The 19,517-nt window shown below is 44.8% G+C and overlaps 1 protein-coding gene across 1 annotated transcript in view; it reads left to right on the forward strand.

The window, feature by feature from the left end:
- SP1 (Sp1 transcription factor) overlaps positions 1-19,517 on the forward strand; it is a 31,787-nt gene that overhangs the window by 6,030 nt on the left and 6,240 nt on the right. Inside the window, exon 4 of the mRNA XM_049782975.1 lies at positions 18,353-18,521. Coding sequence (XP_049638932.1) covers positions 18,353-18,521 — 169 coding nt within the window. The remainder of the gene's footprint in view (positions 1-18,352; positions 18,522-19,517) is intronic.

A 19,517-nucleotide genomic window follows, 5' to 3' on the forward strand; every position in this document is an offset into this window, starting at 1 on the left:
AGCCAGGGGCGATTTCTGAGTTCTTAGCCAGGAGTAACCCCTGAGCATCAAACAGGTGTGGCCCAAAAAACAAACAAAAAAAAAGTGACCTATTTTTAGGACATTAATTATGTCATCAGATACTTTTTGTTTTTTGGTTTTGGGTCACACCCCCCAGGGCTCAGGAGTTACTCCTGGCTCTATGCTCAGAAATCATTCCGGTTAGGCTCGGGGAACCATATGGGAGGCCGGAATTCGAACCACCATCCTTCTGTATACAAGGCACATGCCCTGCCTCCATGTTATATCTCTCAGGCCCCATATCATCAAATACTTATAAACTGTAACTTTTTCGCAAGGAAAAAGTGATATAATTCTAGGTAGTTGGGGTTTTTTGTTTGTTTGTTTGTTTGTTTGTTTTTGTTTTTGGGCCACACCCGGTGACACTCAGTGGTTACTCTGGCTATGCGCTTCAGAAATCACTCCTGGTTTGGGTGACTATATGGAACTCTGGGGATTGAACCTTGGTCCGTCCTAGGCTAGTGTGGGCAAGGCAGATACCGCTTGTGCCACCGCTCCGGCCCCTCTAGGTAGATTTTTTTTTTGTTTGTTTTTTGGGCCACACCCAGCGGTGTTCAGGGGTTACTCCTGTCTGTCTGCTCAGAAATAGCTCCTGGTGGGCACAGGGGACCATATGGAACACAGGATTCGAATCAACCACCTTAGGTCCTGGATCGGCTGCTTGCAAGGCAAACAACGCTGTGCTATCTCTCTGGGCCCTAGTTAGATTTTATTTTATTTTATTTTTTTGGTGGTTTTTGGGTCACACCCGGCAGTGCTCAGGGGTTATTTCTGGCTCCAGGCTCAGAAATTGCTCCTGTCAGGCACGGGGACCATATGGGACTCCGGGATTTGAACCGATGACCTCCTGCATGAAAGGCAAAGGCCTTACCTCCATGCTATCTCTCCGGCCCCCTAGTTAGATTTTAAACGAAATAATTTCTTTGATTTTTTTGAGGGGGACACACTGGGTGCTCAGGGGTTATTTTCTGCATTTCTGATTCTCAGGAATCACTCCTGTCAGAGTTTGGGGGTGCTTATAGGGTGCCAGGGATCTAACCCAGGTTGGCTTCATGCAAGGGACGTGCTACCCCAATGTACTATTTCTTCAGCCTCAAATTAAGTTCTTTGGATAACATTTAGTTAATCTGGACACCTCACTTGGAGCAAGTTGGTTTATTGAAGGTCTTTTTTTGGTTTTTGGGCCACGCTCGGCGGCACTCAGGGGTTACTCCTGGCTATCTGCTCAGAAATAGCTCCTGGCAGGCACGGGGGACCATATGGGACTCGGGAATTCGAACCAACCACCTTAGGTCCTGGGTCAGCTGCTTGCAAGGCAAATGGCACTGTGCTATCTCTCTGGCCCCGTTTTATTAAAGTTTAAGGTTTAATTTTTGTTCTCTTTATTTTGGGGAGCTGGAGTAATAGTACAAACGAGCGTGGTGTTTGCCTTTACACAGCCAACCCAGGTTCAATTCCTGGCACCCCATATGGTCCCCTTAATCTTCCAGGAGTGATCCCTGAGCACAGAGCAAGGAGTGTCAGCACTGCTGGGTATGTGGCTTCCAAACAAATTATTTTTTGAGGGACTATACTCAGTAATGCTGAGATACCTCCAGGGTCTATGCTTAGTACTTGTAGGACCATATGGGGTGCTGTGGATTGAACCTAGGTCACCCTAGTGCAAAGCAAATGCCTTGGCCATTATCTGGACCTGACCCCTATTTCTCCCCCACCTTTCACTCCCTTGCTCTCATTTGGGCCACACCTGTCAGTGCTCAGGGGTTACTCTGAGGAGTTGCTCGAGGAACTGTATGTGGTACTGGGGATTGAACATGGAGATCAGCTGCATACAAGGCAGCTAAGTGCCACACAAAGGGATCACTCTTGATGGGGATCATATATATGGGGTGTTTGGAATTAAACTCAAGTCAGCTTCGTGATGGATTGGGTGTTCAGATTTAAACTCAGGTCAGCTTCATGTAAGGTAAGTGCCTGACATGTACCCGAACCACTGTACTATCATCCCTCCATCCTCCCAACATATACTTTTAATAAGCTTATTAGGTGATTTTTTTTTTTTTTTTTTTGGGTCACACCCAGCAGCGCTCAGGGGTTACTCCTGGCTCTATGTTCAGAAATCGCCCCTGGCAGGCACCGAGGACCTTATGGGATGCCGGGAATTCGAACCACCTTTCTTCTGCATGAAAGGCAAATGCCTTACCTCCATGCTATCTCTCCAGCCCCAGGTGATTCTATTTTATTGTTTGTGCTACACCTGGTTGTGCTTTAAGGTTTATTGCTTATTTCTGGAACTCAAGGATCATTCCTGGCATTGCTCAGGGAACCATTTGAGGTGTTGGGGATTGAACCAAGGTTGGCTGCATGCAAGGCAAGTACCTCACCCACTGTGCTGTTGCCTTGGCCCTTATTGTTGATTCTAATTTCCTAGATAAGAGAACTACTTTGTAGATTGCTTTGAAAATAGTCTGGAAGGACAGGAATGAAGAAGGAAAGTGAAATACTACCTTTGGATAATATTTAGTTAACCAGAACACCTCATTTGGAGCAAACTGGTTTATTAAAGTTTGAGGTTTAATTTTTGTTCTGAGTAGGGAGAAAGGTTAGATTGAACCTGGGATAGGAGTGGGTAGGTGGAATTGAAATGAACTAGAAGGAAAGCATTAAAAGGAAAAGTCAGACCCAGAGAGATAGCACAGTGGCGTTTTGCCTTGCAAGCAGCTGATCCAGGACCAGAGGTGGTTGGTTCAAATCCCAGTGTCCCATATGGTCCCCCGTGCCTGCCAGGAGCTATTTCTGAGCAGACAGCCAGGAGTAACCCCTGAGTACCGCCGGGTGTGGCCCAAAAACAAAAAAAAAAAAAAAGAAAGAAAGAAAGAAAAGTCATTAGGGAAGAGGAATATGTTGAAAATTATATGTGAAATCAGTTGACATTTTATTTTTATTTTTGTTTGTTTGTTTGTTTTTTTGGGCCACACCCTGTGACGCTCAGGGGTTATTCCTGGCTATGCGCTCAGAAGTTGCTCCTGGCTTCTTGGGGGACCATATGGGACGCCGGGGGATCGAACCGCGGTCTGTCCTAGGCTAGCGCAGGCAAGGCAGGTACCTTACCTCCAGCGCCACCACCCGGCCCCTATTTTTACTATTTATTTTTACTATTGTGTAATAGTGGTAAAGTAAAGCAACCATTTAATAAAGTGTTTCTGGGGCTGGAGTGATATAACGGTAGGGTGTTTGCCTTGTACACAGCCTACTGGACCTATTGGACCAGGCTGACCCCGATTCAATCCCAGCATCCCATATGGTCCTCCAACCCTCCCAGGAGCCATTTCTGAGTGCAGTTCCAGGAATAACCCGTGAGCACTGCTGGGTGTGGCAAAAACCAAAAAAGTGTTTAGGGCTGGAGAGATAGTATAGCAGGTAGGGTTTTTGCCTTATATGTAGTCAACTATGCTTTATACTCTGCCTGAAAACGAAAGCAGAAAAATCTATATAAGTTTTAGGGTCACACCCAGCAATGCTCATGGCTTATTCCTGGCCGTGTTTAGGAGAGCCATTATGTAATGCTGGGGATTGAACCCGGATCAGCCACATGCCCTATCTACTGGATTATTTCTCTGACCTTAAGAGAACGGCCCATTATAGGGCTGGAGTGATAGCACAGCAGTAGAACATTTGCCTTGCATGCAGATGACCTGGCACAGATCCCCGGCATCCCATATGGTCCCCCGAACTTGCCAGGCGCTATTTCTGAATGCAGAGCCAGGAGTAGCCCCTGAGTGCCACCGAGTGTGACCCCAAAAAAACAATAAATAAGGGGCCGGGCGGTGGCGCTCGAGGTAAGGTGCCTGCCTTATCTGCGCTAGCCTAGGAGACAGACCGCGGTTCGATCCCCCGGCGTCCCATATGGTCCCCCAAGCCAGGAGCGACTTCTGAGCGCATAGCCAGGAGTAACCCCTGAGCGTCACCGGGTGTGGCCCAAAAACCAAAAAAAAAAAAAAAACAAAACAAAACAATAAATAATTTTGGGGTCTAGAGTACAATAGGTAGGGTGATTGCCTTACATGTGGTTGATCCTGGTTTGATCCCGATACTGCATATCGTCCCATGAGTACTACTAGGAGTGAAACCTGAGCACAACTGGAGTGATTGGTTCAAAATCCACTCTCTCCCTTAAAAAAAAAAGACTACATTTTGGGGCTAATACTATTTGCTTTTCTTGCTTATTGGTAGGACACGTGCTTTGCATGTTTGAGGCTTTGAGTTCAATTCTTTACATTAGAGTAAAAAAATGAAATAGGACCAGAGCAATATTACAGCTGGTAGGCATTTGCTGGTAGGCCAACCATGGTGATCCTTGAGCAAGAACCAGGAGTAAACCCTGAGCGACATTGGATCTGACCCCCACTCCCCCGTACCCTCAGAAAAAATACACTACATTTTGAACTTTAACAAGACAGCAATTTTATTTTTCTCCTATTTTTGGGCCACGCCTGTTTGCTCTCAAGCTGCTTCTGATTTTGCTTCGAGGTTACTCGTGGCGCTCAGACCATGGATCAAACCCTGGTCTTCTACGTGCAAAAAATGCATTCAGCTGATTGAGCTATCTCTCTGGTACCAAGACAGTAATTTTCTTAGTGACTGGATCTCTAGGAATAGAAACTGATAATTGAACAGGGTTTCAATCTAGTACAGCTGTCATATTTTCTAGATGAGGACGTTGTGATAATACTGAGAAGCACTTGAGTGACAAGACTACTCCAGAGCTCTAACATCTCACCATATGGGTTGCCCAGTATTGAACCTGGGTCAGCTGAGTGCAAGGCAAATGCCTTGTTTTCTGTATTATCACTTGTGTCCCCATAGCTCTAACTTTTCTAAAATCTGGCTGCTGGTACATTACCTTTTAGTTGAAACTGGAATATCATAGAAATTTTTGAGATTGTTTAAAATGTCTTAGAAAATATATCTATTACATGTTCAAGTCTTCTTGAAATGTAATACTTTAGAGCTGGAAGTTTTCTGTGCTAAAATTAAAGGATTAAGAATGGAAAAAGTTTAATAAAAACTGAGCTCCCTTACAGCCTGGAAAATGAGGCACTTTGGGAAATCTACATGAGCATGTTTATTTTCTCTTTGCTTTTAGTTTGTCGTATCCAGTGGTTTTGCCTCTTTTCCTAGGGAAAGCAGAGTTGTGGAATTTTTCCAGTTAATAGTAACAACAACAATCCTTGTAGTTTCTAAAAGGTTTATAATTTAGGTTCTAGAGAATAGTTATGAGGTGCTCTCATTGCTAAATCATGCTCTGGGGAAGTCTGCCATTTAATGTCATAAGATAGGGCTACCTAGTTGTTATTGTTGATCTGTGAGCTCAAGAAAATGCATGCCTTACTGTATGATAGCAACAGCTTGCCATTCACTAATGGAGAATGCCATACTGAAAGGCCATTTTGAGAAGATCTAAGACTATACTTCATTAATAGTGTTTTTTTTAAAGGTAGAAGTTTCATTTTTATTCTTTTTTTTTTTTTTTTTTTTTTTTTTTTGGTTTTTGGGCCACACCCAGTAACGCTCAGGGGTTACTCCTGGCTATGTGCTCAGAAGTTGCTCCTGGCTTGGGGGACCATATGGGACACCAGGGGATCGAACTGCGGTCCGTCCAAGGCTAGCGCAGGCAAGGCAGGCACCTTACCTTTAGCGCCACCGCCCGGCCCCCAGAAGTTTCATTTTTAAATTGTGGAACACTTGTACAAGTTAGTTGATATTTTCCTATCTTTTTTTTTTTTTGGTTTTTGGTTTTTGGGTTATACCCAGCAACACTCAGTAGTTACTCCTGGTTCTGCGCTTAGAAGTCACTCCTGGCAGGCATGGGGGGACCATATGGGATGCTGGGATTCAAACCACCACTGTTCAAATCAGCTGTGTGCAAGGCAAACGCCCCACCGCTGTGCTATCTCTCCAGCCCCTTCCTTTCTTTTTTTAATTTTTTTATTTTTGTTTTGGGCCCACCCAGTGACGCTTAGGGGTTACTGCTGGCTATGCGCTCAGAAATCTCTCCTGGCTTGGGGGACCATATGGGACATCGGGATCAAACCATGGTTCATCCTAGGTTAGCTGTGCAGGGTAAAACACCCTCTACAGCTTGCTTCACTGCTCCGGTCCTCTTCCTTTTTTTTTTTTTTTTTCAGGAGTGACCCCTTAGCACTTCTGTTTGTAGCACAAAGCCCCCCCCCCCCAAAAAAAAAAAAAGGAACAGAACATTTTTTGTTTGTTTATTTTTTGGTTTTTGGGCCACACTTGGCAGCACTCAGGGGTTACTCTCGTTATCTGCTCAGAAATTGCTCCTGATAAGCACGGGGGACCTTATGGGATGCTGGAATTCGAGCCACCTTTGGTCCTGGGTTGGCTGCTTGCAAGGTAAATGCCCTACCACTGTGCTATCTCTGGCCCTATTTTTTATTTATTTATTATTATTATTATTATTTTTTGTTTGGACCCTTTAAGGGAGGGAGAGAGAGAAAGGGAGAGAGAAGAAAGGAAGAGAGTGGCCCTATTTTGGGGGGGGGTGTTTGGGCTACACCCAGCGGTGCTCAGGGGTTACTCCTGGCTATCTGCTCAGAAATAGGTCCTGGTAGGCACAGGGGACCATATGGGACTCCGGGATTCGAACCAAGCACCTTAGGTCCTGAGTCGGCTGCTTGCAAGGCAAACACCGCAGTGCTATCTCTCCGGCCCCATGGCCCTATTTTTTAATATCTTTATTTAAGCACCATGATTTCAAATATGTTTGTAGTTGGGTTTCAGTCTTAAGAACAACGCCCCCCTGGGGCCGGAGAGATAGCATAGAGGTAAGGCGTTTGCCTTGCATGCAGAAGGTCGGTGGTTTGAATCCGGGTATCTCATATAGTCCCCCAAGCCTGCCAGGAGCAATTTCTGAGCATAGAGCCAGGAGTAACCCCTGAGCACTACCAAAAAAAAAAAAAAAAAAAAGAACAACTCCTTTCACCAATGCAACATTCCCAAGATCAATGCCCCCATCTCACTCCTCTGCAAACACTGCCTATATTCGAGACAGGCATTTTACTTCTCTCAGTCATTACCATTGTCATGATAGTTGTCTGTGTGCACTAAATGCACTCACCACTTTTTGTAGTGAGCTTCAAATGATGGGCCAGTCCTTAGACCCTTCATCTCTATTGTTTCTGGGTATTATTACAATAATGTCTTTTATTTTTCTTAAATCCTATAGATGAGACTAGAAATAGAACATTTTTATAAAGTGAAGTAGTAGTTATATAGTTTTAGAAGATTCACTTCCAATCTATTACGTTACTCTTATTTTTTGTTTGGGACCATACCTATCACAAAATATGATTAAAAAATAAAATGGGGGGGGCCCGGAAAGATAGCACAGCGGTGTTTGCCTTGCAAGCAGCTGATCCAGGATCAAAGGTGGTTGGTTCAAATCCTGGTGTCCCATATGGTCCCCCATGCCTGCCAGGAGCTATTTCTGAGCAGACAGCCAGGAGTAACCCCTGAGCACCGCCAGGTGTGACCCCAAAACCAAAAAAAAATAAAATAAAATAAATAAAATAGGGAAATGGCTCAAATGGCTGGAGCACATGCTTTGTGCAAAAGTTCCAGTTGGATCCAGCTTCATATGATATCCCAATTACCAAACCTGAAGTCTCCAGCACTACTTGTTGTGGTCTACAAACCTCCCTCCCCCTCCAAAAATAAGGGAAAAAAATTTTAAGTGGCACAAAAGCAAAATAAGACAAAATTTCTGAAGTAGTCTTACTAACTTTGACTGTTTACTTTTATTAGCTAAATATACACGCAAAGGCACAAACTTAGAGCCAAAATAAAACAACCAATAGTGTATGCCTGTATTTTTTATGGCTTTGCCTCTGGTGGTGGTAGTGGAAGGACCACCCAGTAGACTGGGCTTCCTTTTCAGAATTTTCAGAATAAAATGTTATGTGGGCTCTGTATTTTTGTTTGTTTGCTTGGGGCTATACCCAATTGTGCCCGTGCCTTACTCTGGGGTCTGTGCTCAGGGTGATACTCCTGATGGGGCCTGCGCTACCATATGTGGTACTGGTTTTGAACTTGCAAGGCAGGCGCCGTACTTCCTGTATTATGTCTTCAGCCCCAGTTATTTATCAGTATAACCATTTTTTTAAAGAACACCCTCCTTTTGTGTTTGTACCTTTTTTTTTTCTCATTTTGTAGTTATAATCTCAGGTCTTGTCCTGCCCTCCCATTGCCCTGTAAAATCTTCAGTTTTTAAAAAACTTCCTTAACCACTGCTCAGTCCTGATGGGGGCGACCTTTGAAAGAATTGAGTAATTTAGATGACTTTGTGGGAGTTCTGCTAATAAAGAGTGTGGTGCTGGGTTTTGGCTGGAGAATAGAACATATTTCCTTGGTGGCTATAATTCACTCAAGAAACAAATTTCAGGCCCTAAAAATAAAAATTAAACATCTGCTCAGTTTTATCAGGGTCAGGAAAATGTCTTCTCTTCGAAGTGAAGTTGAATGTGATACCGGAGTTGCTTTGCCAAGTGTTGCTATACTTGGGTTCAGATTGCTGAGGCCTAATTTGTTAAATAGTTGTATTTTAGGGCCTGGAGAGATAGCACAGCGGCGTTTGCCTTGCAAGCAGCCGATCCATTACCAAACGTAGTTGGTTCGAATCCCGGTGTCCCATATGGTCCCCTGTGCCTGCCAGGATCTATTTCTGAGCAGACAGCCAGGAGTAAGCCCTAAGCACCACCAGGTGTGGCCCAAAAACCAAAACAAAACAAAAAAATAGTTGTATTTTAGACGAGTGCTTTTTTGAACATTAATATTAAGTAATGTTTTTATTTTTGGGGAGTCCCACATGGCTATATGCTCAGTCCTTATTCTGCTTTTAGGAATTATTCCTAGTGAGACTTGGGAACCATATGGAATGCTGGGGATCCTACTTGGGTTGGCTGCCTGCAAAGCAAGTGTGCTTATTGTCTCTCCAACCCAATGTTAAGTAATTTTAGATTATCTAAATGTGTTTAAAATTCTCATTCTATACCAAAAGGTCATGCAAGAGAAATTTTCTTTTTCTTTTTTTTTTTTTTGGGTCACACCCGGCGGTGCTCAGGGGTTATTCCTGGCTGTCTGCTCAGAAATAGCTCCTGGCAGACACTGGGGACCATATGGGACACCGGGATTTGAACCAACCACCTTTGGTCCTGGATTGGCTGCTTGCAAGGCAAACGCCACTGTGCTATCTCTCCGGGCCCCTACAAGAAAAATTTTCTATAAGGTAATCTAGTATGTCCAATATTTGCATTAATTTTATTTTTTGTTTGGTTGTTGTTGAAGAGCTCAGGGGTTCCTCCTGGCTCTATGCTCAGAAGTCGCTCCTGGCAGGCTCGGGGATATGAGATATGGGATGCCGGGATTCAAACCACCGTCCTTCTGCATGCAAGGCAAACGCTTTACCTCCACACTATCTCTCCGGCTCCTCTTTAATATACTTCTTAGTGTGATATTAGTCCTTTAAAATTTATTTAGAACCAGAGAGATATAACATAGCAATAGGGTGTGTGCCTTGCACGCGGCTGACCCAGGACAGACCTGGGTTCTATTCCTGGCATCCCATATGGTCCCCTGAGCCTGCCAGGAACGATCTTTGAGTGCAGAGCTGAATGCTGTGGGGTGTGACCAAAAACTAAAAAAATTTTTTTGATTTTAGTTTAAGTATTATAGGGTTCCTTTAAAACTTAGTGTTTTGGGGGGCCGGAGAAGTAGCATGGAGGTAAGGCATTTGCCTTGTATGCAGAAGGATGGTGGTTTGAATCCCAGCATCCCATATGGTCTCCTGAGCCTGCTGGGAGTGATTTCTTTTTTTTTTTTTTTTTTTTTTCGGTTTTTGGGCCACATCCGGCGGTGCTCAGGGGTTACTCCTGGCTGCTCAGAAATAGCTCCTGGCAGGCACGGGGGACCATATGGGACACCGGGATTCGAACCAACCACCTTTGGTCCTGGATCAGCTGCTTGCAAGGCAAACGCCGCTGTGCTATCTCTCCGGGCTCCTGGGAGTGATTTCTGAGTGTAGAGCCAGAAGTAACCCCTGAGTGATGAGCGCTGCCGGGTTTGATCAAAACAAACAAAACATTTAGTATTTGGGCTGTAGTCACAGTAAAAAAAAAAATTAAAGCAGTATTATTTCTTTTTTTTTTTTTTTGGTTTTTGGGTCACACCCAGCAGTGCTCAGGGGTTACTCGTGGCTCTATGCTCAGAAATCACTCCTGGCAGGCTCGGGGGACCATATGGGATGCTGGGATTTGAACCGATGACCTTCTGCATGAAAGGAAAATGCCTTACCTACATGCTATCTCTCCAGCCCCCCTTTCTACAGATTTTTAAGGAAGACAAACAAAGCAATTAGAAGAAATGGGCAGACTAAATTATTAGTGGGGTAACATTTTTCTCCCCACCCCCAACATTTATATGTTACTTTTTACAAAGGAATACAATTAAAAGTGATAAGAGAATGGGAGATACCACTTCTTTTTTAGGCTATGCTGCACAGTGTAATGTGATTTAACAATGATATTTACAGAAAGCCACAAATGAATACATGAGCAAATGAAAAGGCCTGTCTGCTCAATCTTTCAAATCAATTGAAGGATCTAGGTTTTGTTTTAGGTGTTTTTATTTTGAGGCCATCCTCCACCCCAGGACAGTACTATCCACTTGGCAAAAAACTGCTCTCAGGTTGCATTATTGCAGAGACTGCTCTGCCAAAGCATTTTATTTTAGTTAACACCATACCTGGCAGTGTTCAGAGTTACTCCTGGTTCTGTGCTTAGGGGTGACCCCTGGTGGGGCTCGGAGTACCCCAGCAAATGGCTTTATCAAAGTTGGATAAGCTTTGTGCAGGAGAAGAGCCTCATCCACTGTACTTTGTGTCTTTGCTCCCTGAAAATGTTTTGTTTTGGGGCATACCCAGTGGTTCTCTGGACTTATGCCCATGCATCTGGGGTGCAGAGGAACCATATAGAGTGCAAGGCATCAAATCATGATTGGCCCCAAGCAAAAAAATTGTGTCTGACTTTTTTTTTTTTTTTTTTTTGAGTTTTTGGTTATTGGGCCACACCCGGCAGTGCTCAGGGGTTACTCCTGGCTGTCTGCTCAGAAATAGCTCCTGGCAGGCACAGGGGACCATATGGGACACCGGGATTCAAACCAACCACCTTTGGTCCTGGATCAGCTGCTTGTAAGGCAAATGCCGCTGTGCTATCTCTCCGGGCACTGTGTCTGACTCTTAAGTTTGCTTTTACGAGGTGGGGTGGGGGGACGCTAATAGTTTTTTTTTTTTGGGGGGGGGGAGTGGTTTTTTTGGGTCACACTCAGCAGTGCTCGGGTTACTCCTGGCTCCATGCTCAGAAATTGCTCCTGGCAGGTACAGGGGACCATATGGGACACTGGGATTCGAACCGATGACCTTCTGCATGAAAGGCAAATGCATTACCTCTATGCTATCTCTCTGGCCCCTAATAGATTGTTTTTAAGAATACATCCAGCAGGGCCCGGAGATAGCACAGCCGTGTTTTCCTTGCAAGCAGCCAATCCAGGACCTAAGGTGGTTCGAATCCCGGTGTCTCATATGGTCCCCCGTGCCTGCCAGGAGCTATTTCTGAGCAGACAGCCAGGAGTGACCCCTGAGCACCACTGGGTATGGCCCAACCCCCCCCCCCGCCCCCCCCCCCAAATACACACCCAGCAATGCTCTCTTGGGCTATTCCTGACTTTACTCAAGAGTGACCCCTTGTGGTACTGTTTTGTCTTCCCATGGAGTCATCCTTGCGTACTTTTCCTCCTTTATCTCTAGAGAACATTCATCTCCCCATCTCCTGAATTCAGTAATAGAGTCTCTGAAAGGACTTTGCAGAGAAAACATTCTTGGGCTAGAGTGATAGTACAGTAGGAAGGAATTTACCTTGCACACAGCTGACCCAGGTTCAGTCCTTAGCACCCCATTTGGTCTCCTGAGCACAAAGCTACAAGTAAGCCCTGAGTACTGCCAGACGTCCCCACCTCCAAAAAAAAATATAGGAGAAGATATTCTCTGAGTGAGGTAGGTAAAAATGACCTTTATACCAGTGACTAGGCACTGCAAACAGGATTTAGGGAGAGGGAGCTTCTGATCTTCCAAGAAGTAGCCTTAGGCAAGATCATCAATTACCCTATCCCTCCTTTATAGCCAGTGCTGGATGAACAAGTGTTTAAGAGTAGAGAACTGATGGTTATAACGTGGTGTGAGTAGATTTACCCAGGAGGGGCTTCTGCTGCCTTCATTGCTACATGAAAGGCTGAAGGAAGAGAGAAAGGGTTGAGAGACAGAGAAATGAAACAGAAACTGAATTCACCTGGTTTACCTTGGTTCTGTAGCTTAAGTCATAATAGAAAAACAGAAGCAATGGCCTTTTTTTGGGGGGGGATTGGGGTACATACTTGATGGTGTACTTAGGGCTTACTCCTGGCTCTACATTCAGGGATCACTCTTAGCAGGCTCAGGGACCGTGCTGGAGACTGATTGAACCTAGTCTGGTTCTGTGCAAGGCAAGCATCCTACACTCCACTGTGCTTTGCCTGCACAAGTGGCATGTTTATCCAGCAACTTATTTTTTGGGGGGGGCACTTTTTTTTTTTTTTTGGCAGGGCTCGGAACCATATGGGGTTGTTGAGAAATGGTTTACCTACTGTACTCTTTCAGGCCTCTGAACTTGAATTTCTTTCTTTTTGTTTTTGGTGTCACACCCTATGGTGCTCAGGGGTTACTCTTGGCTTTGTACTCAGAAATCACTTCTGGCTGTGCTTGGGGGGAACCATATGGGAACCCAGTTCAACTGTATGCAAGGCAAACGCCCTACACTCTGTGCTATCACTCCAGCCCCCTAAACTTAAATTTCTAAAGAGATTAATTCAATATTATCTTTTATATATATATATTTTTTTTATTTTTTATTTTTTATTTTTTATTTTTTATTTTTTTTGGTTTTTGGTTTTGGGTCACACTTGGCAGCACTCAGAAATTGCTCCTTGCAGGCTCAGAGGACCATATGGGATGCTTGGATTTGAACCACCATTTATCTGCATGCAAGGCAAATGTCCTACCTGCATGCTATCTTTCCGGCCCCACAATGTGTAAATTTTTTTTTTCATTTTTGGCCACACTTAGTGGTACTCAAGGGTTACTCCTTACCACTCTGCTATTCCTCCGATTCCAAATTAGAGTGTTTAGTAAGGAAAGTATACCAAACAAAAAAAATAATTCTAGCTTTAGGGTTGGAGTGATGGTACAGTGAGTAGGGGCATTTGCCTTTCATGTGGCCAACCTGGGTTCGTTCCTCAAGATTCTATACCAGGGGTGTCAAACACGCAGCTCCCGGCCAAAATGAATGTGGCTCTTTGCCTCTTATTTTGTATACTGTGGCTTTTTGCCAAGTTTGGATTTTGTTCTGTTGCTTCTACGGAGAGATCTCCGAGCATGTCGTCCCGCCCCCAGGCTGCATCATCCCGTCTCCCATCTCTCGGAAACAACTGCACGGGGCAGCGAGGGGGGGGGACATGGAACGACCGTGTGTCACATGTTGTGTCACATCTTGCCGTTAGTTCTTAGTGTGGAGGACGCAGCACACCCTCACCATCACTGCAGGATTTTTACCCTCACTCAAAATGGCAAAATGCAATATGTGTTTAATATGTTATTGTTAAAATTATATGCTTTTGTGTGAGTGTTTGTCTGTTTTGGCAGGTCACTGCCTGGTGATGCTCTCTGACTCCCACAGTTTAAATTTTTGGCTCTTTGTGTGGAACTTGTTCGCCACCCCTGTTCTATACTGTTCTCCTAGACTTACTAGGAGTAATTCCTGAGCGCAGAGCTAAGTAACCCCTGAGCACCACCAGGTGTGGCTCCAAAACCAGGAAAAAAAAGTCTAGTTTTACAACTAGATAGTTTAAGATACAATAGTATTTCATCAAATGTTTCTATTTAAAAATTTTATACTCAGGAAAAAAAAATGCAGTGAAAGATTTGTAATGATGGGGCCGGCGAGGTGGCGCTAGAGGCAAGGTGTCTGCCTTGCAAGCGCTAGCCAAGGAAGGACCGAGGTTCGATCCCAGCGTCCCATATGGTGCCCCCAAGCCAGGGGCAATTTCTGAGTGCTTAGCCAGGAGTAACCACTGAGCAAACAGGTGTGGCCCGGAAAAAAAAAAAAAGATTTGTAATGCACTTTGGTCACCAAAAAAAAAAAATTCTATACTGGGGAGCCGGGGAGATAGCATAGATGTATGGCATTTGACTTGCACGCAGAAGGACGGTGGTTAGAATCCTGGCATCCCATATGGTCCCCGGAGCCTGCCAGGAGTGATTTCTGAGCATAGAGCGAGAAGTAACTTCTGAGTGCTGCTGGGTGTAACCCAAAAAACAACAACAAAAAAGTTATACTTGGGCCGGGTAGGTGGCGCTGGAGGTAAGGTGTCTGCCTTGCAAGCGCTAGCCAAGGAAGGACCACGGTTCGATCCCCCGGCGTCCCATATGGTCCCCCCAAGCCAGGGGCGATTTCTGAGCACATAGCCAGGAGTAACCCCTGAGCGTCAAACGGGTGTGGCCCAAAAACCAAAAAAAAAAAGTTATACTTTACCCTACCTTGTTTTATTTATTTATTTATTTATTTATTTATTTATTTATTTATTTTGGTTTTTGGGTCACACCCGTTTGATGCTCAGGGGTTACTCCTGGCTATGTGCTCAGAAATCGCCCCTGGCTTGGGGGGACCATATGGGACGCCGGGGGATCGAACCGTGGTCCGTCCTATGCTAGCGCTTGCAAGGCAGACACCTTACCTCTAGCGCCACCTTCCCGGCCCCTATATTTTATTTTTTATTTATTTTATTTTATTTATTTATTTATTTATTTTTGGTTTTTGGGCCACACCCGGCAGTGCTCAGGGGTTACTCCTGGCTGTCTGCTCAGAAATAGCTCCTGGCAGGCACAGGGGACCATATGGGACACCAGGATTCGAACCAACCACCTTTGGTCCTGGATCGGCTGCTTGTAAGGCAAACACCGCTGTGCTATCTCTCCGGGCCCTGTTTTTTTTATTTTCCACCTTGTTTTTTTTAAACCTTGTCCTAGAAGACTTTAAAAGCCACCCATCTGGGCTCGAGAGATAGCATGGAGGTAAAGCCTTTACCTTATATGCAGGACAGTCGTTGGAATCCCGGTACCCCATATGGTTCTCCCCCCCCCCCCCCCAGCCTGCTAGGATCGATTTCTGACTAGAGTCAGGAGTAACCCCTGAGGTCCACTGGGTGTGACCCAAAAAAACAAAACAAAACAAAAACACCCATCTATCATTTCGTTACGGTGACACCTAGTGGCCAGAGACTTTGTAGTCATTGCTGACTGCACTGTACTGGTGGTACTCAGGGATCGCTCCTTGTGGGGCTTGGGAAACTACATAAGGTACCAGGATCAAACGGGTTTACCACTGAGTCTGATCTAAAAAAAGATTTGGAGAGAGTCTACCAAACAGTGCTCAGGCTCAGGAGGCCTGGAGATCACCGGTGCCACTCTATGATGTTTTAAGGGCAGTATAGGGCAATTCCCAGATACTCTCAGGGGGCTGTTCCATGCTAGGGATTGAGCTGAAATGCCCTTAACCTCTGTGCTGTTCCCTCCATTCTAAATTTTTTCTTTTTTTCTTTTTTTTTTTGGTTTTTGGGTCATACCTGGCTCCATGCTCAGAAATCGCTCCTGGCAGGCTCAGGGGACCATATAGGATGCCGGGATTCCAACCAATGAACTTCTGCATGAAAGGCAAACACCTTACCTCCATGCTATCTCTCGGGTCTCATTTCTTTATTTTTAATATCCCACAAATGCCATAGAATGCCATGATTCTGTGTCTGTCCATCATCCTCTGACTCATTTCACTTAGTATGGTAGTCTTCATGTCTACTCATGTATAAGCAAATTTTATTTTTCCTTATGGGTGCATAGTATACCATTGCATAGATGCACCATAATTTTTTGGGGGGGTCACACCCGGTAGCGCTCAGGGGTTACTCCTGGCTTCTTGCTCAGAAATCGCTCCTGGTAGGCTCTGGGGACCATATGGGATGCCGGGATTTGAATCACTGTTCTTCTGCATCTAAGGCAAATGCCTTACCGCTGTGCTATCTCTCTGGCCCCAACACCATAATTCTTTTATCCACTCATTTGTTCTTAGACATTTGGATTGTTTCCAGATTCTGGCTATTGTGAATAGTAATGCAAGGAAGATAGGAGTGCAACTTTCTTTTTTTTTTTTTTTTTTTTTTTTTGTTTTTTGGGCCACACCCGGTGACGCTCAGGGGTTACTCCTGGCTATGCGCTCAGAAGTCGCTCCTGGCTTGGGGACCATATGGGACACCGGGGGATCGAACTGCGGTCCATCCTAGGCTAGCGCAGGCAAGGCAGGCACCTTCCCTCTAGCACCACCACGCTGGCCCCTAGTGCAACTTTCTTTTCATCATTATAGGACTAGAGTAATAGTATAGTGGGTAGGATGCTTGCCTTGCACGTAACTGAACTGGGTTCAATCTCCTGTATCAATTATGATCCCCTAAGCCACCAGGAATGATTCCTGAGAACAGAGCTAAGAGTACCCTGAGCACAGTGGTATGGCTTAAAAACAAAAACAGGGAAAAATTGCCAGCATTATTGCAATGTTTCTAGATGACATAGCTCACCAATCCCCATTTACTTAGTTTTCTTTATAAAATTGATAAGTACAAGGAAGACCAGCATATACCTTTTTTAAATAAAAATCTTAAAATTTGGGGCCAGAGAGATAGCATGGAGGTAGGGCATTGTGCCAGGAGCAACCCTGAGCGTCACTGGGTGTAGCCAAAAACAAAACAAAACAAAACAAAAAAAAGAATAGCTCCTAAGCACCACTCGGTGTGCTTAGGAGCTATTCTTTTGCATGCACAAGGACGGTGGACAAAAGGACAACGGATCCCGGTATCCCATATGGTCCCCTGAGCATGCCAGGAACAAGTTATGAGTGTAGAGCCAGGAGTAACCCCTGAGCGCTGCTGGGTGTGACCGAAATAAAAAAAAAACTTAAAATTTGGCTGGATTAGCCTGTTCGCTTGTTTTTAGGATGATATCTGGTAGGATCACTACTGGTGGTATCACCAGGGAAAAAACTCCTAAATACAACTCCTAAATACAAAAAACGTGTGGGGTGTGTGTGTGTGTGTGTGTGTGTGTGGTTGGTTGGTTGGTTGGTTGTTTTTTGGGTCACACCCGGGTTTTTTGGGTGTGTGTGTGTGTGCGTGTGCGTGCATGTGTGCGCGGGTTTACTCCTGGCTTTGTCCTTAGAAATCACTCCTGGCAGACTCTAGGGACCATATGGCTGCTGAGAATCAAACCCGGGTTCATTCCAGGTCAGCCACATGAAAGGCAAACACCCTACTGCTGTGCTAAAACTCTGGCCCCTACAAAACACTTTTTGTGGGAAAGATTGGGGGTTGAGGGCCCGGAGAGATAGCACAGCGGCGTTTGCCTTGCAAGCAGCCGATCCAGGACCAAAGGTGGTTGGTTCTGAGCAGACAGCCAGGAGTAACCCCTGAGCACCGCCGGGTGTGGCCCAAAAACCAAAAAAAAAAAAAAAAAAAAAAAGATTGGGGGTTGAGCACGCCGAGTGGTGCTTAGGAGCTATTCTTTTTTTTGTTTTGTTTTGGTTTTTTTGGCCACACCCAGTGACGCTCAGGGCTCCTGGCTATGCGCTCTGAAATCATCTTGCCTTTACATTTGTTTTTTTTGGTGTGGTTTTTTTTTTTTTTTTTTTTTTTGGTCACCACCCGGCAGCGCGCAGGGGTTCCTCCTGGCTCTACACTCAGAAATTGTCCCTGGCAGGCATATGGGGGACCATATGGGATGCCGGGATTTGAACCACCGTCCTTCTGCATGGAAGGCAAACACCTTACCTTACCTCCATGCTTTTTCACCGGCTTGCCTTTACATTTGGATTAGGCCTGAGCCCTAACTGTATCATCATCTCCTGGTCCTTATTTTCCATATTTTTGTCTCTATTTTTAGTGATGGTACTTGATATTTTAAAGATGTTATCAGTTAATTTGACTTCTGAACTTTGAAGAAATGGTACTTGTAACTATTGTTTTACTGAGATGCCTGCAACTGTGAGAATATCCTCTTCTTATCTTGACTTTTTACTATCAATTTTAGGTGATCATGCAGCTCAGCTTGGCCTCCATGGGGCTGGTGGTGATGGAATACATGATGACGCAGCAGGTGGAGAGGAAGGAGAGAATAGCCCTGATCCCCAGCCCCAAGCTGGTCGCAGGACCCGACGAGAAGCATGTACCTGCCCCTACTGTAAAGACAGTGAAGGAAGGTGAGTTGTCTTAGTTGGTGTCCCCCTCTTCTTTTTTTTTAGCTTTTGTACAATACCCAGCAATGTTCAGGCCTTACTCTTTGGTCTGTGTTCAGAGATCATGCCTGGCAGGCCTCAGAAAATTATATATGGTACTAGGGATAGAACCCAGATCTGCTACATGTATGCAAATGCTTTACCTGTTGTACTGTCATTCTTGTCTCTCTTTCTCCTCTCTTCTCTCTCTATCCTTTTTTTCTCTTTTCTCTCCTTTCTCTCCTCTCTCTATTTTTTGAGCATACCCAATGCTGCTGGGAGGACCATACAGTATTAGGCATCAAATTAGAGTCTCTGAATACAAAGCATGTTCTTAGTCCTTTGAGCATTCTCCTTAGCCTCTTTAAATTTTTTTTTTTTTTTGGAAAAAAAATTGGGGGGGGGGGTCCTTACCCAGCAGCGCTCAGGGGTTACTCCTGGCTCTAAGCTCAGAAATCACTCCTGGCAGGCTGGGATGCTGGGGTGCGAACCACTGTCTTTCTGCATGCAAGGCAAATGCCCTACCTCCATGCTATTTCTCTGGCCCTGCCCTTTAAAGTTTTATATTATTGTTCCATCTTCCCTTTCTTTTTGTTTCAAGGAATTGCACATACTTTGTTTCAGTGTGTCTTTTAAGATTATAAAGAAAATAGGGGCCAGAGAGATAGTACCGAAGTAGGCGTTGTTTGCTTTGGCACGCTGCCATGGGGCGATTTCTGAGCGCACAGCCAGGAATAACCTCTGAGCTTCACCTCGTGACCCAAAAACAAAACAAAAAAAAAGATTATAAATAATATAGTTTAGGCTGAAGGAGAGCTCAGTGTGTTTTTGTATATGGGAGACAACATTTAGCTCAGATAGAAATTCCTCTGACTGCTTAGGGAGTATTCAGGAGGCCATAAATGGTGTTGGAGATTGAACCAAGGTTGACTGTATATAATGTATGCACCTTAACCCCTATACTTTCTCTTATGCCCCCAG

Source organism: Suncus etruscus, chromosome 11 (genome assembly GCF_024139225.1).
Source record: "Suncus etruscus isolate mSunEtr1 chromosome 11, mSunEtr1.pri.cur, whole genome shotgun sequence".
NCBI lineage: Eukaryota > Metazoa > Chordata > Mammalia > Eulipotyphla > Soricidae > Suncus > Suncus etruscus.